This window comes from Gouania willdenowi, chromosome 1, assembly GCF_900634775.1.
Source record: "Gouania willdenowi chromosome 1, fGouWil2.1, whole genome shotgun sequence".
In the NCBI taxonomy this organism is placed as follows: Eukaryota; Metazoa; Chordata; class Actinopteri; order Blenniiformes; family Gobiesocidae; genus Gouania; species Gouania willdenowi.
The window spans coordinates 43,932,862-43,950,033 of NC_041044.1; the positions used below are offsets into that span (position 1 = coordinate 43,932,862).

Below are 17,172 nucleotides of genomic sequence, written 5' to 3' on the forward strand. Positions count from 1 at the left end.
GTCATAAATTCACCCTGGAAACGCTCGGCTCAGTTATCCACCAACCTGGCAACGCAGCGACTGCAGCGTCCTCAGATTGTTCCTGAGCCCAATGGCTCTTTGCTGTGCTAGCTTAGCTTTAGCATTAGCTTGATTTCTAGCTTTAAATGCTGCATGCTCAGTGGTGTGGTGGTTTCTTATGGTGAATAATATAGTGTTTTGTTTGCAGCTCCACCACGACTTATTTATGCGTTATAGGAATTACAAATTGCGATCATTTGCTCTTTTTTTTTTTGTGTGTTTCTGTTAACATGCTAATCTAAAGGTGCCTCGTGAGTGTTGTTCTGCTGTAGCAGAGGCATGCGCACGCAGACACATGCAGCTTCAGAGCTTTTAATCGTGTCGTTCTGATCCATTTACACGTATGATTTACACCGTAGCTAACACCAGAGCGCTACGATAAACAATGTAATTTCAAAGCTAAGGTTCAAAGGTTCTAATGTTATTTGACGAGTGCTGAATGGCTCCTTTTCTTGTATAAAAATGTACAACTGCTCAATATACGAGGCAGGAGACGTTCTAACGCCACAAAGAAATGATAGACAAGTTAATCTTCTTCATGGTGAAGGGCACGACATCACCAGACACCGACAAGAAGGAGCTCCGTACAAAAATAAATAATTTATTTTCCAAAAAAACATGATTATAATATACATTGCAGTAAAAAACTGTTTATTTTTTAAAATCAGTATAACCCAGTACGGGTACATCTCAGTACGTAGTAGTCACGTACTGAGATTTTAAGAGGAACTCAGTACGATGTGAACTCAGACACTGGTATACCGCCCAGTCCTATTGTTTGGACTACTGTATTTGATCTCTTCTCTCTGCTGTGTGTGTTTGTCAAAACAAAGTGTCATCTTTAATGATTCCATCACAAACAGCAACTCATTAGCTTTTAGAAACTGCTGAATTTCTCAGATAGAGCAAATATTAGTTCCCTGAGATGCGTTCAGGGTCCCTGGGAAACCCGGACATTTTCATTAATTTGTAAAATCCGTTCAAACAGCCCAGACAACAGGTGACATGTCTGGGTAAATCCGGATCACCCTACGCTACATGCTAAGCTAACCAAACATAGGACTAATCGCTATGTGCTAAGTCTGAAAAATATGTGGAATGCAAAGATTCATCTTCAAAGTTCAGACACACAACACAACACACAAAATGACACACAATACACAACATGAGACAAAAAATGATTCCAAAATCACAAAAAAGATCACACACAACATAATACATAAAACAGCTCTTAAAAGACACAAAAATAAAACATAATTACACAAAACTTTTAACAAACAAAAAAGGGAAACAAAGACACACTCATGAGTGACAAAAATATTGAACTTTTTTATGACGTTCTCATTTTTTCAGATGTACATGTCTTAGTGTTTAGGAGAGATTTCTACGAGTTTGATCTTTGACTCTGTGCAGTGTTCTTCTTTCTCGGGACCGTACGGTTGTTCTCAGGCGACCATCACTCCTGCTTTGGTGTCACACGCTGGTTCTAAACTCGTCCACATCATCACAACGACGAGGTCGCGTCAGCGTTCCATCCTCCTCATCTCTCTACCGGACACATGAGTTTTCTACAAATTACCGTCCTTGAGAAACCATCCGTTCCCGTTTTATGTGTTTTTTGATCTTTTATGGCTTCACGTTTAAAGCTGCAGCGACATTAAAAATACGTCAGCGAGCTGTAAATCCAGCTGTGGCGTGACAGCAGCCGATCAATAACCTGATGATGCAATCGTCCACGGCTCCTCTCCCGTGATAGGCTGAATCCAGGATTTACTTTGAGTCATGGAGTTTTTCACGCTTCCTTTAAACTGTTGGTATGGAGACGCTGAGCCTTCAAAGTAAAGTGAAGGCTGAAGGACTGCTTTGATGTGTTCACACAGTGTTCAGGATTTACACGCTGTGAATGTGTTTGTCCACCTTCACACAACTTAACACTTAAATACGTTTTTATTACGTCTGAAAATAAGTTACCACTGTGGCTGAAAGTTTTATTTACTTTTTGTTTGTTTATTTACTGAAGGAGGAGCCAATTTATTTTATTTTATTTTATTCAATAGTTGTTTTTTACATCTTGTGTAAAGTGTGAACTACGTGTTCCTATGAATGGACAGTGACTTCTTATTTAGTAACTACTAAATCTAAGTCTGCATCCATCCATCTGACCATCCATCCATCCATCCATCCATCTATTCATCCATTCATCCAGGGGACGGATCTAGATAAGCATAATGCTTTTTTCCGTCGCCCTTTCCGGCATGAAAAAAGGACAAAAAAAAAAAAAAAAAAAAAAAAAAAACCATGTGATTTTGCTCTAAATGAATTTCTGTGAATGCAACCATGTCGGAAATGAACTGAATAAAAAAATAAAAAAATAAATTCATCATTTTTTTGTCCATTCGTCTATTATTTCTGTATCCATCTGACCATCCATCCATCCATCCATCTATTCATCCATCCATCCATCTATTCATCCATCCATCCATCCATCCATCTATTCATCCATTCATCATTTTTTTATCCATTTGTCCATTCGTCTATTATTTCTGTATCCATCTGACCATCCATCCATCCATCTATTCATCCATCCATCCATCCATCCATCCATCTATTCATCCATCCATCCATCCATCCATCTATTCATCCATTCGTCATTTTTTTATCCATTTGTCCATCCACATATTATTTCTGTATCCATCCATCCATGCATTATATCTTTATTCATCCATCCATCCATCCATCCATCCATCCATGCATTATATCAGGGGTGCCCAATCCTGGTCCTTAAGAGCCCCTATCCGGCATGTTTTAGATGTTTCCAGCTTCCAACACGCCTGATTCAAATGATGAACACGATCCTGGTCATTTCAATTCGCTATCCGTGGTGCTGAACCGCTTTGAATTTGTGTTTTATTATTAGTGACTATGGAGCCTAATGTTTTTGTTGTTCTCTTGTTTTGTTTCACTTCATGTCTGTTTGATGGACTCCACCTAGGTGTAACACTGCTCTCCCTTTTTATATCCTCCCTATAATAAAAGATTTCTTACCCTTCCTTAGGGAGGGCTGGTGATGGTCACAATTAAGCAATAAAATAAATCAATTTATTTTATTGCCATAACGAAACATGCATTGCTGTCTCATAATGATTTCACTTCTTGTAGTGTTGACCTGTGACAGCATGTGCAGACAAGTAGAAAAAAACAAAATGTCATAGTCGCTCTCCGTGGTGCTGAAGCTTGTAAATTCCACTGTTGCGGGCATGTGTATGTTGTAAAATTATCTTATTATGAGCTTTATTATGTGGGTTTAAAGCCCCGCCCCCAGCCCAGCTCTGATTTGTACCACTAGTGACATACATACATATGTTTGTTTCGTGGACAGTTCTTTTCAGACTCTCCTGGTTCATTCCTTCAGTACCAGCCTGTACAGCTCAAACAACCTGTACAGCTTTTAGTCTTTGCTGCTGAATCTCATCCCTCGAGTCACTCCTGAGGTGCAAAGCAGGTGGAAAAGGAGTCAAAGTTTGCTGTAATCTAAATATAAAGTGAGCACACTAACTTCCGGACGCCCACATGAAACCATCCTATCGCATAACGTTAGCGTACCCATGTTAATGAGCGACTGTTAGCGGGATCCGTCCTACACGGCAGCTTTTAATCTTCCACAGAGATGCTTCTGCTCATTAACGTCGTCTCACGACACACAGCGATGTATATTTAGCCGCTACGTCTGAGACGCTGCTTTGATAAATTCATCAAACCTTTGGCTGTGTGAGGTCACAGAGGGTTCAGACCTGATGACACACATCAGTGAGAGGATGGAGGGCGGTGCTCCCCTGGGAAATCCTCCTCCTCCGGTAGAAGCTCCTAAAAACACAGATAAAGCACAGAACGCTACCCCTCCAGGAACCAAACTACTCATCTGTGCTTTAATGTAGCCGCTGATGAGTCACATGTGGACAGGGATTACTTTTAATTTGATTTGATTTGTTCTTTCATAATCTAACCTCTGAGACTCAGGACGATACTTTCTGAGTCTCCATGTCTGATGTTAACATGAACATTGAAGAACAGTCATGTGGAGACAGGACCATCTATAAGGGGGAATAAAGGGGAGAGATTTTTGGGGTCCATCCATAAAGTCAGTAAAATGATGGTCTATTGTTCTATGAATCTGTGATAACCACATTTATTTATTCATCTGAATAATATCCACTGTTATCCAGGAACGTTTATTATTATTATTATTATTATAGTCATCTTAAAGATGGAAATCCTGGTTTTAAATAAAATGAAATGGTGGAAAAGGGGGTGAAATGGGATTTTAAAAACTACAAAAATTGGTTAAAAGTTGCAAGAGTAGCCATAAACAGACAGAAAAAGTGGTAAAAATGGTTCAAAGTGTCAATATTAGAACAATTAGTAGGAACAACTATTTAATGTGCATGACAAATGGTTAATGTGGTTAAATTGTTAAAAAATAAGCATAAAATATGGTGAAAAGAGGTTAAAAGTGACAATAATGGGTCAACATATGTGACATTAAGTGGAAAGGTGGTGAAAAGGGTTTATAAGTGCTGAAAATGTCTTGGAAAAAATGTGCAGAAAAGGGATTGAAATGTGATGGAAAGGTGGCAGAAATGATAGTAATGGAGCAAAAATATGGCAAGTTTGGTGTAGTTGCAGAAAAAAGGTAAAAATGAGCAAAAATTGGGTCAAGTTTTTAAAAAAATATTCTTAGTTTCTTGAAGGCATTTGGCGACCCCCTCCCGGTGTCTTGCGACACGAAATGGGGTCCTGACCTCAATGTTGAGAACCCTTGGATTAGGGAAACTGAAATGCAATAAACAAAATGACAACAAAAACTCACAAAATGACAGAAATAAGACACGTTGCAGCTGTTTCCATTGAGCTACAGTCCAACTCGTGTGTTTTTCTGTCTTTTCTCTACATTTCAGAGTGAAAATGTCACACGTGTATAGTGCTTTAACTCCTGGGACGCGTTCCTTAAAGCCAACAGAGCGATGTTTACCTGTGAGGAGATAAGCTCGGCCTCACTACACCGCGGCCACAGGTGGGCCAAGCTCACATCAGTCAAGTCGTGCTTTTCCACAACTTGATAAAATCAGATTAGTGTTGAGAGGCAGCAGCGTCACAGCAGCCACTAAAGGGCTTCCTCCAGCCTCTAAACTCTGAGTTAGAAACCGCCGCCTGGAGGAATGGAGGAGGAAAAGTGGAAGCATTTATGTGATTCAACCTGTCACTTTGTTTGGAAATAGTGTGTGAAACTTTGAAGAGGTGTAACACACACACACACATCTGTCGTCCGTCTCCGTGTCCCTGTCGTGGTCTCGTTGTGTTTGCTGTGGGTTTTGTTGTTGTTCACTTGTCTTCATTTCAGAGCCTGAGCCTCCCTCAGCAGTCACTGTTCTCCTGGTGTTCTCAATAAACTCTATTATTTTTGCTCTCCGTGTGTGTGTGTGTGTGTATGAATGTTTGTTTCCTTGTCTACCTGGTGGGGCACAAAGACAGGAAGTGGGGAAAGTGTGAAAAGTAAAAGTTAATTTAACGAACTTAACATGTAAAGAAACGTCTCAGACAGCAGGTCTTTATGCACAACATAGATTTTTGGAGAAATTTGATTTTTTTATTACACATTAAATTGTGACGTCTATCAGTTTAGAGCGGTGTATTGACTGCTTCATATGATATTCATTTTATGTGATATAATATACTTTTCTTACCTAAAGTTGAGTGTTAGCCCAACCAGCACAGAAGCACAGTTGTTAGTGTTATATTGACTTAGGAAACAGAGAAGTTCCTTGTCCCAGACTAGTCTTTTCTGCAGCTGCAGCTGTATGTCATAAAAGTGTCTGATTCCGGCTCCAGTTCTTAGACAAAAAGGATTTTTACCACCTTTAGGTCCACGGTAAACATTTGTTGTTTCCTCTCTTTGTGCCAAAGCTAAAGCCTTATTTAGACACCATGTTGGTTTCAGGTTTCACTTTAGAACATGTATGTTTTTGCTTTCCTGTTTTCCCTTAGAGTAGCGTTTGGCTTTGCTGCTCTCAGACCTTACCATGGAGGGTCTAATTCAGACACTGATCTTCACTTTGTATTAATACAATATGTTTATATCAAGAAGGTGTCCGCGGAGAATTTTCCACATCATCACATTAACATTTAGATAAAGGGAAACGCACCACAGGTTCTCAACCTTTTCATTCATCTGAATAATATCCACTGTTATCCAGAAAGTGTGTTATTATTTGGGCCATAGTATATACGTAGTCATCTTAAAGATCTAAATCCTTTTTTTAATCTTAATTAAAATGGGTTAAAAGTTACTAAAAATAATGGAAAAGGTGGTGAAATGGGATTTTAAAAACCACAGAAATTAGTTAAAAGTTGCGAATTAGTGTGACCAAAAACAGACAGAAAAAGTGCTCAATATTGGATCAATTACTTTAAACTGGCAAATAATGGACATAACAAATGGTCAATATGGTTAAATTAGCCATGAAAGCATGACATATGGTGAAAAGAAAATTTTGATGAAGTGGCATAAATGGGAGTAATGTAGCAAAATTGCATTAAAAGGAGCAAAAAATATCGCACAGATTTATGAAAATTGGCTGCAATATGGCAAGTTTGGTGTAGTTGCAGGGAAAGGGTAAAAATAAGCAAAAAGGGGCTGTAATTGTTCAAAAAATATAATTTCTGTGAAGTTTATTGCATTTTAACTATGTAAAAATCAGATAAATGTGACCTTAAACAGGGCATACAATACAAAACAAAGAACTTCAACTAAACTCTGAATAAATAATAAATTTTAAATAAAGCAGCTACAACAAAAAAATAAAATTAAAATACATCAGCAGAAAGGCTAGTGCATTTTAATTTTCAAATTTTCTATTTCAAATTGAATGTTGGTACCTATTTGCTGGGCTTCTTTTGAAAATTAAAACTTAAATATAGTTTTTTTTATCATTCTTTATCATTTTAATTAAGTTACAAAATGGAAACCTGGAAGAAGAAAATGAAACTACAGTTTGGATTATTTATTATTCATTTTATTCATGAGTTAAAAATGGAAGCTACTGTATATTCTGAAATTTAAAAAAGCTTGTTTCTGTTAATCCTTTTTAAATTGAATTATGGTACAGATATCCTTCCATAATTCACAGCCTGTAGGAAAAAAAGACTTTAAATAAAGATTGAGAGATTGAAAGATTATTTTAGTTTTAAATGTCATTCAGAAGTAGAATCTATGAACATGTTCCTTGTTTCTGTCCCGTGTTGAAGAAGTGATGTAGTGTGAGTCATACGGTGGTTAATTAACAACGAGCAGCAGACGTTAATGATAATGACCTCCTGCCCTCTCTACGTCGTGTCGCTACACACACGCACACACACACACACCATCACGTGCACGTATCTCGCTCTGATTCCACAGAGGCTGCGTTGTTTTAATTGCAGAGCGTTGATGCGACGCCTCTGATTATTGTTGCAGGTCCACCGACTACGGCGCCACGTACCAGAAACTCAACGACAAAGTGGGGGCCAAGACCATCCTCAGCTACCTGTACGTGAGCCCCAACAACAAGAGGAAGGTAAGGAATTATTACTACTGATGCATGTTGGGGATTGAAACATTTTGATAAGGAAAATAAAGAATTTGTATACAAATCTTGGTGCCTTTGAGTAAAGTTAGAGTTCACTAACCATATGATATGAGTTTTCATTACTTATTTGACCTCTTGGTTTATGAACAGAGGTGCACACAAGTGGTGTATAGTTGTATGCTTATCCGACAGAAAATACAGAAATGTACTGTATGTTCTAAAATGGGAAAAGCAATCTGAACCTTTTTTTATTAGTTATTTATTTGTTTAAAATCAGGTCACAATATGACAGAACTACCTTCCTTGCATGTTTTGGGGTAACATCACGTATTTACACACAGTTTTGTCTAGCAAGAAGGAAGGTAACATTTTGTGACAAGAAATTCAAAGGCGCACGAGACAAAAATGAAGTAAAAAAAAAAAAGGGACGCAATGAGATTTGACACTCTTCCATGCCATAGTAGCTCACATGCTGCAGTGTTTACAAGATGGAGGACAACGTGGAGATAGTGGATGCTCTGTGGACTCATAAGTCAGTTGTGTGTAGCGATCAAACACCATGGTCAGCGCACGTTTGTCCGTAAACAGACAAACATGTCTGTGAAGCGGTCATATTTCAACACATCTGAGCACTAAAGCCTCTCATAAGCAGAGATTGAGACAGATCATGGAGTGAAAACAGTGATGTGTTGCAGAGGTGTAAAGAGTACTGATATATCCTACTCAAGTAGAAGTACTGTTACTTGATTGTACTCAAGTACAAGTAAGTAATACATAAAATACAAGTAAAAAGTAGCTCAATGGGGGGCGGTGTTTAGCTCAGTGGGTTGAGCGCCCGCCCCATGTACAGAGGCTATAGCTCCTCACCTGCAGCGGGTCCAGGTTCGATTCCCGGCCTGGGACCCTTTCCTGCGTGTCATTCCCTGCTCTCTCTGACCCCTTTCCTGTCAAGCAACTGTCATATAAAGGCCACTAGAGCCAAAAAAAATCCTTTAAAAAAAAAAAAAAAAAGTAGCTCAATGGACCTTTCACAAAAGCTCCGCCCCCCGTATTTACTTTTGGGATGTCTGTCATGTTCCTGAGTTGGTCTCGTCTGTAATGGCTGGGAGAAGTCTCCCGGTGTGCGTTAGTGACTGTTTTTGGAGAGATCTATTCAACATATTAAAATAAACAGCAAAGGGGACGTCACCGTCGTCATCGCTCTGACGTATGATTGGACAATGACAGTTTGTGGGCGGGGTTTTGCGAAAGGTCCATTACATAATATTAAAAGTAAAACTTAATAGTTACTTTCACCCCCCATGATTATTGTTGGTAATAAATCGGTTCTTGGTACGGTTCCCTTACATACAGTAAACATCTCATGTAGAAACGTAACAAGGATGAAAAACAATCTACCACAATTGGAACTTAATTTATTATTTAAGGCCTCTGGGTAAAAGATATATAATATAAAAGATTCGTCAAAATGAACAATTCTTTTTTAAATAAAGTAGCACTAATTCTCAGGCTCTAAGCAGAGATACATTAATGAACTCTAAAAAACATTATTACGTGCGTTTCTGTGTAAACTTTCTATGTAAACTAAGAAATGTAACTAATCATCTTGTTTTAACAACACAACAAATGAAACGTTCTTGTTACTGTGTTGTAATCCTGGGATCGTGTGTAAATGTGTTACATTAGCAGTGAACGCTTCTTAAGTACTTTCAAGTTTTAAAGTCATGTTACACATTTGTTACTCTTCATTGGGAATTTCTTTCAGTATTTCGTATAATGAGCCCTATATCGTGTTTCATATCGTATTGTGAGTTGACTATTTTGTACACGCCTACGAGCAAGTTTAGCAAATTCAAATTTTACTCATAATTTCAATCAAAAGGCAGCGCTTTGCAGGATTTGGTACTAAATAAACAGAAATATCTATAGAACACAGACTAATTGTTTCCATGGTAATTTTCCAGTAAAATGAGTTTCTGCAGCTGTAGCAAACAAACAGAAAATGTAGAATTTCTCGTTACGTAACGTTGCGTTATTTCAGCGTAACTTTGCCGGCTTCCATTATTCGACTTCATTGACCCTATTGATCCTGTTTGGTACGGTTTCAGGAAGTTTACTAGTCAGTAAAGTCATGACTTTATGAGTCACAAAGACAGTGAAACAGAAAGTAGATGGAAAACAAAGTGATGAAGTGTTAGAGATATACAGACACAAAAAGTAGTGGGTGGAGGTGAGGGAATAAAGTTTGGATGTGATGGACAGTTTCAGAGCACAGCCATCGAAACATTTCATATCACACAGACTCCACAAACAAACCTGCAACACACACACACACACACACACACACACACACTAGAGCGGTCCATCCATCACTGACAACACTGAGTTTGGAAAAGATGAAGACAGTCAGATGGAGAATGATGATGACGATGAATGATGAAGACTTTCTGCAGGATAACGAAACATTCAGAGCTTTAAAAAAAGTTACTGTTTTAAGCTGTAATTACCTCTGGTTTGTAGATATTTGTACTCTTTCATTTCTAAGTCCTCTGTTGCAAATTAGAGTGGCCAAAGGTGGACAGAACAAGTGGTAGAAAGATTCAGGGTCAATATTTGAACAATTAGTTCAACTGGCAAATAATGGGAAACAAATGGTGAATGTGGTTAAATTGGCAAAAATAAGCATGAAATATGGTGAAAAGAGGTTAAAAGTGACAGTAATGGGTCGACATATGTGACATTAGGTGGAAAAGTGGTGGAAAGGGTTTATAAGTGCTGAACATGTCTTGAAAATGGAAAAATGTGCAGAAAATACATTAAAATGTGATGTAGAAGTGTCAGAAATGGGAATAATGTAGCAAAAATGCATTTAAAGGAGCAAAAATATGGTAGTTGCTGAAAAAGAGTAAAAATAAACAAAATGGGCTTCGGCATCTGCGGACGCCCTCCCAGTGTCTTGCAACCTCAAGGTTGAGAACCCCAGGACTCCACATCCCACAATGCAATGGGGGAAACTTTTCCAACAATGTCAAAAAGAGTGTTTACAGTGCAGATCAAAACAAACTTTCAAGCAGAAATTTGGGCAAATGATTATTGATTTATTGATCTACGAAGTCGACGTTATGACTTTATCTGAAGAAAACAAAAAACCATGAAAAATGGTGAATGTGGTTAAATTGGCAAAAACAAGCATGAAATATGGTGAAAAGTGGTTAAAAGTGACAATGTTTCAATACAGCACCAATTACAACAAAAGTCATCTCAAAGCACTTTATTAAAATATATTTGTAATAAAAAGGAAAAAACCCAACAAATCCACATGAACAAGCAACAGTGGGAAGAAAAAAGTCCCTTTTAACGGTTTTTCTTTTAACAGGAAGAAATCTCCAGCAGAACCCAATAATGTGTCAACATATGTGACATTAGGTGGAAAAGGCGTTAAAATTTGATGGAGAATTGACAGAAATGGGAGTAATGTAGAAAAAATGCATCTGGCAAGTTTGGTGTATAGTTGCATAAAAAGAGTAAAAATAAGGCGTCTTGAAGGCATCTGGTGACCCCCCCTCCCAATGTCTCGCGACCCCAAATGGGGTCCTGACCCCAATGTTGATTCAGGGAGACATCTAAGACATGCAGGACAGAGGCTCTCCAGGACTCAATAACCTCAGGAACACATTGGTAATGTTTGTTACATTAAAGTTCCACGTGCTCAGCTAAGTGCTGCGTTTTTTTTTTATGACACACTTTGTGTCGTCAGATCTGTTTAAAAGCTGCAATAAAAGTTTTTTTTTGTATTCTGATCTGGTTTTATGATGGAGGAAGTGCTTTCCAGTTGGGTTTTGCTCTGCAGTCAGCACTGAAACCCTCAGCAGGTTTTTTTTTTGTTTTTTTGGTTTTTTTGTCACTCTGCAGGAACAGTAAAGCTGTCCAAGCCTCACCATCACATCCAATAAATCATGCACCGGGAAAGAAAACAGTGCAGTAAACTGGGAATTTATGTGTTTCCCTGATTATTATTTATCAGGTGTGTCAGGATAACGATGGCATTAAAACCAACGGAGGCAGTGACAAGCAGGTATTAAAGATAAACATGTGAGAGTCCATCAGTGAATAATGAGCTGTCGGAGGTTGTTGTCGGTAATGAGTCCAAATATTCCTCCTCGACACAAACGGAGACGATTTCTTAAGTTGCATCAATCTGGGTTTGTGTGCAGCTGCAGAGAAAAGAAAGAGAAACCGTAATAAAGATGATCATCGTTCTTAAGTTTGTGTGTTCAGGTCACAGCTTTGGGAACCGATGCATTAAACACAATAAAAAGCGTTTTCTGCTTGAATCCCAGCAGGAATAGAGACAGATCGCCTTGTTTTTAGAGGATATTTTTTAATGGGGTCACAGGGTGAGGGGGGTGTTCCTGCTTCTTTTCTCAGTTGTAAACTTTGTGTGTGTGTCAGAAATGTATTATTAATTTAGTAAATATTTTGTTATATTACTGCATGAATGTGGAAAAACCTGCAGAACCACAGGACATTAAAAGTAACCAAAAGTTACGCAGTGACAGTCGATGGGTTTCCGTTACAGATTTTTGCAAAATAAAGGCTATATTTCTAAATGTCGACAAAAAACCCCAAAAACATAGTATTTGAGGTTTATTTTCCCAAACTCGCCTGTTGTCTGGAGTTTTAGCCTCTGAAAAGTCGCTTTAATGACACTTTTATAAACAGGCTGTTTTGGGGTCTTCATGCATCTGCAGGAGTGGGCGTGAACACACACACACTACTTCAGCGTCCTCATCTTTTCTAACCACAGGAATAACCGCTGCGTCACATTGGGTCACAAACAAGTCAGATCATCACATAAAGGTGATACAAGGTGGTGTAACAGCTACTAAAAGTGGAACTAATTGTGAGCACTCTTCGGTTTATCTATATACTGGATTATCTATATACTGAACATAAAGATATTAACTGTAACATCAGCCTGCCCTCGCTGTTTGTCTTACCTGTGAGTAGGGCTGGGTGGTATACCGGTTCATACCGAATACCTGTATATATTTTCTTTATGATATTAATTTTTAATATACCGTCGTACCGGTGTATTTTATTACACAACTTTCGGAACGCTACACTGCGCCGCGTTTCAGACCCTTTTTAACGTTGCACTTCTAAATAAGAAGGTAAACAGTAGCTCTGGTGTTAGTTATGGTGTAAATCATACGTGTAAATGGATCAGAAAGACACAATTAAAAGCTCTGAAGCTGCATGTGTCTGCGTGTGCATGCCTCTGCTACAGGAGAACAACACTCACGGACACAGAGGCACGGTTAGCTTAGCATGTCGACAGTAATACACAAAAAGAGAGCAAATGATCGCAATTTGTAATTCCTATAACGCATAAATAAGTCGTGGTGCAAACAAAACACTATATTATTCACCATAAGAAACCACCACACCACTGAGTATGCAGCATTTAAAGCTAGAAATCAAGCTAATGCTAAAGCTAAGCTAGCAGAGTCATTTGGCTGCTGTTGCAAACTTGTATTACTTCTAGTGTGGAATTATTCTACAATATTCACTCATCATGACAGTAAAATAGACCATCCTAAGTTAATCTACTTCAGTAATTCATCTCTCTTATCTTTATTTTTCTTTATCCTCTATCCTTTATTTATCCCTTATCCTTATATTTATCACTGTTATTATTATTATTGCTGCTGGCTTGTGTTATTGTGTTTTGTTCTGTGCCTACCAAGTCAAATTTCATGTGCTTTTTTTTTTTTTTAACTGCATTCAGCAAAATAAACTATTCTGATTCTCAACCAGTAGAAAATGCTGTGAACACCTGAGTATGCGTGAAAAAAAAATACCCTCATGTACTGTGAAACCGTTTTGAATTTAGAAAAATACAGTGATATACATTTTTGGTCATACCGCCCAGCTCTACCTGTGAGGTAGTCTAAGAGGGAGGAGCTCACATTCTTACATCAGGTAGGAGGAGCCAGGATTGTCAGGAGGAGGAGTTTCTGTGTTGTGATGTCACAACCCGAGAAAAATCCAACTCGCCCGTTTAGAGCTGAAAATGTGGAATAACAAGGGAGGGAGAAAACAGAACTTTTTACACGTTGGCCTCTGAATGAGGCTAAAGGGATGTACAGTATATCACTGTTGTAAAACCATTATAAAGTATTTTTATCATAATACTGTCCCTTTAAGTTTGTAAATGCTGAGAAAAGTGAGTGCTGACTGATTTTCTAAGTGTTTTTTTGCCTCGTTTTCCACTTGATAAAGCCTTGAGGTTTATATCTGCTTCTTTGGGAGATTGATTTAAATTTAGATTTATTTTAGTTAAATAAAAGCCATCCTGAATGTGTGGCTGGTTTTGAAAATGAGGTTTGAAAAGTTGACGTCAATGAACACGAGACGTTAACGTGTTTTAAGGGAGAAGGTTGTGCAGGTGACGTGTGGTGCGCTGAAGGCCTTTCATTAACCAACACAGTGTGGGTTCGATGCCCAACGGCTGCTCCACACTTCTCTGTGACATTTAGATTTAGATCAGACGTATCTTTCTGCTCAGGTGAAGGTCTGAGCTCGTTTGTGTGTGAACCACTTTCTGTCATTTCTTCTGATAAAACATGTTGTCACTCATGAACGTGAAGAAGAATTAAGTCCCGAGCATCGTTACGGTCGACCACCTGCGCCCCCACCTCAGTGCCTGAGTGACAGGTCGGAGGATGGAATGGGATTGAGAAACGTGATTTAAAGTTACCGCGAGAACATTTCACACCCTCACTTTCTAACACAAATATGAGGCACAGATTAATGCTGAACGATTAATATTAATCACATTGATATTAAGGTTTTCACTGTGATAACGTAACCTTAGACACTGGAGGCTTTTTCTTCCGTCTCCATCATTTGAGTGACGTATATGTTCACCAATCAGAAATGCAGAGAACCGCCTTCCTGGGCTGCTGGCCAATCAGAGATGGTTACAGAACACAAGCTTGTATGAGTATATAGCTAATCTCTGAGTGCGCTAACATCTACACTAGGTCTTATAAAATCCACGTTAAACAGAATCACGGAATCAACCAATGAAAATCTATCGTTAAACACAGAAATGGACAGAATCAGGTTGAAACGCCGTCACCGCGAGGGAAAAGATGTTTCTGAGGACCTCTCATTATATGCCCCGCCCTCCCCCCCCTCATCCTGGACTCTTCAAACACCACCTAAAACACCACAAACACCATCTAAACCACCACAAACACCATATAAACCACCACAAACACCGTATAAACCACCACAAACACCACCGAAACCACCACAAACACTGTCTAAACCACCACAAACACCACCTAAACCACCACAACCACCACAAACACCATATAAACCACCACAAACACCACCTAAACCACCACAACCACCACCTAAACCACCACAACCACCACAAACACCACCTAAACCACCACAAACACCACCTAAAACACCACAAACACCATATAAACCACCACAAACACCACCTAAACCACCTAAACCACCACAAACACCATATAAACCACCACAAACACCACCTAAAACACCACAAACACCACATAAACCACCACAAACACCACCTAAACCACCACAAACACCACCTAAACCACCACAAACACCATATAAACCACCACAAACACCACCTAAACCACCACCTAAACCACCACAAACACCGCCTAAAACACCACAAACACCACCTAAACCACCACAAACACCATATAAACCACCACAAACACCACCTAAACCACCACAAACACCGTATAAACCAGCAAAAAACTGCACAAATCATCAGTGACTCCTAAATCAGAGCCACCAGTGCCTGTTTAACTTTAACGTGTCTGTAAAACTCCGTCTGTTTCTCATGTAGCGCTGCATCGCTCTGTGAAAACATGATCATCTTCACCTGCTCAGAGCGTTTAAACATCAATAAACCTGATCAGATTCAGTAAACCATTGATCCCTGAGGGGAATTATGGTGACATTAATGCTGTTCTGATACATCTTTATATGACATGAATAATTAAAAATGAACAGTCAGAATAATCCATGTCACTACAACTTATATCTACCTTTTAAATTTATCTCACTCATTATTTTAAATTATATTTTTAATTTTAGCATACAGTTTTCTTTTTTGTTAGTATTTATTTTGTTTCCTCACATGAGTTAAAAACTGATATTTTCTGAAAACATTGATTAATATTTAAAAAAAAAAAAAAAAAACAGAATTTTTTTAAATTAATGTGGAAAACACGAAATTTGGGGAAAAAAAAAAGTTAAATGGAATTTGGGGAAAAATAAAACCCATATGCATTTAAATGTATAAAATATTTTTGAAAATCGTAAATCAAATCGCAATATCTGTCTAGGTTTTTTGTCAATATCGTGCAGCCCTAGCGCAGATTGTGAAGTTGCACAGGCTAAAATAAACAACAACTTTTGGCCACACACAGCAAAAAACCACTTTTAGAAAATGTAAGTGAAGTTTTTTTGTTACTTTTGACCAGATTTACAGCAATATTTGTGAAATGTGTGATATTTACTTATCTCTTATAAATATAGTATCAATGTTCAATCTAAATATAAATGTTTAATAATTAATCTAAATCTGTCATTTAAATCTAAATCTAAATATAAAATGTAAATGTTGAATACAAATGTTAAATTTAAATATAAATGCTAAATGTTGAATATAAATGTTTAATCTAAATCCAAATGTTAAATATTAAATGTACATGCTAAATGTTAAACCTAAATGTTTACTAATAAATGTAAATGTTATAGTTGGATATAAATGTTAAATATCAATGCTAAATGTTATATATGAATGTTGAATCTAAATCTGAATGTTTAATAGTAAATCTAAATCTGAATGTTAAATATGAACATTATATTTAAATATAAATGTTAAATATAAATCTTAAATGTTGAATCTAATGTTAAATCTATGTCTAAATGTTAAATATTACATCTAAATGCAAAATGTTAAATCAAAATCATAAACATAAATGTTACATGTTAAATATAAATATTAGAATCACTATACATAGGACGTGATGTTAAACTGTCATATATTTATATTTAACATTTAGATTTAACATTGGCATTATATTTTTCCGAGAAAGAAAATACAACAAATTTCACAAATATTACTGTAAATCTGGTCAAAAGTAGCGTAAAAAAAATGCATATGGTTTTTAAATGTGGTTTGTGGCTAATGTTGATGTTTATTTTAGCATGTGCAACTTTACAATCGGCGCCACGTAAAAAAACATTGTATGGATATAGTGAGTTGAAGTGATTAATACAACTTTTGGGCAACTTTTATCACTGCGATGGCCACTAAAATGATCAGATCTGAGGGTCACATGATCAACATTTATGTCAGCATTTAGAATCCATTGTCATTTTGTGTGTTTTTGTGTTCTATTATTATATTTTTTCTACTTATGTCGTG

At 37.6% G+C, this 17,172-nt stretch overlaps 1 protein-coding gene across 1 annotated transcript in view; it reads left to right on the forward strand.

The window, feature by feature from the left end:
- The window catches only part of sorcs1 (sortilin-related VPS10 domain containing receptor 1), a 183,795-nt gene that overhangs the window by 91,285 nt on the left and 75,338 nt on the right, over window positions 1–17,172 (forward strand). The window contains 1 exon segment of the mRNA XM_028443367.1: window positions 7,571–7,670. Within this exon segment, the coding sequence (XP_028299168.1) occupies window positions 7,571–7,670 (100 nt within the window).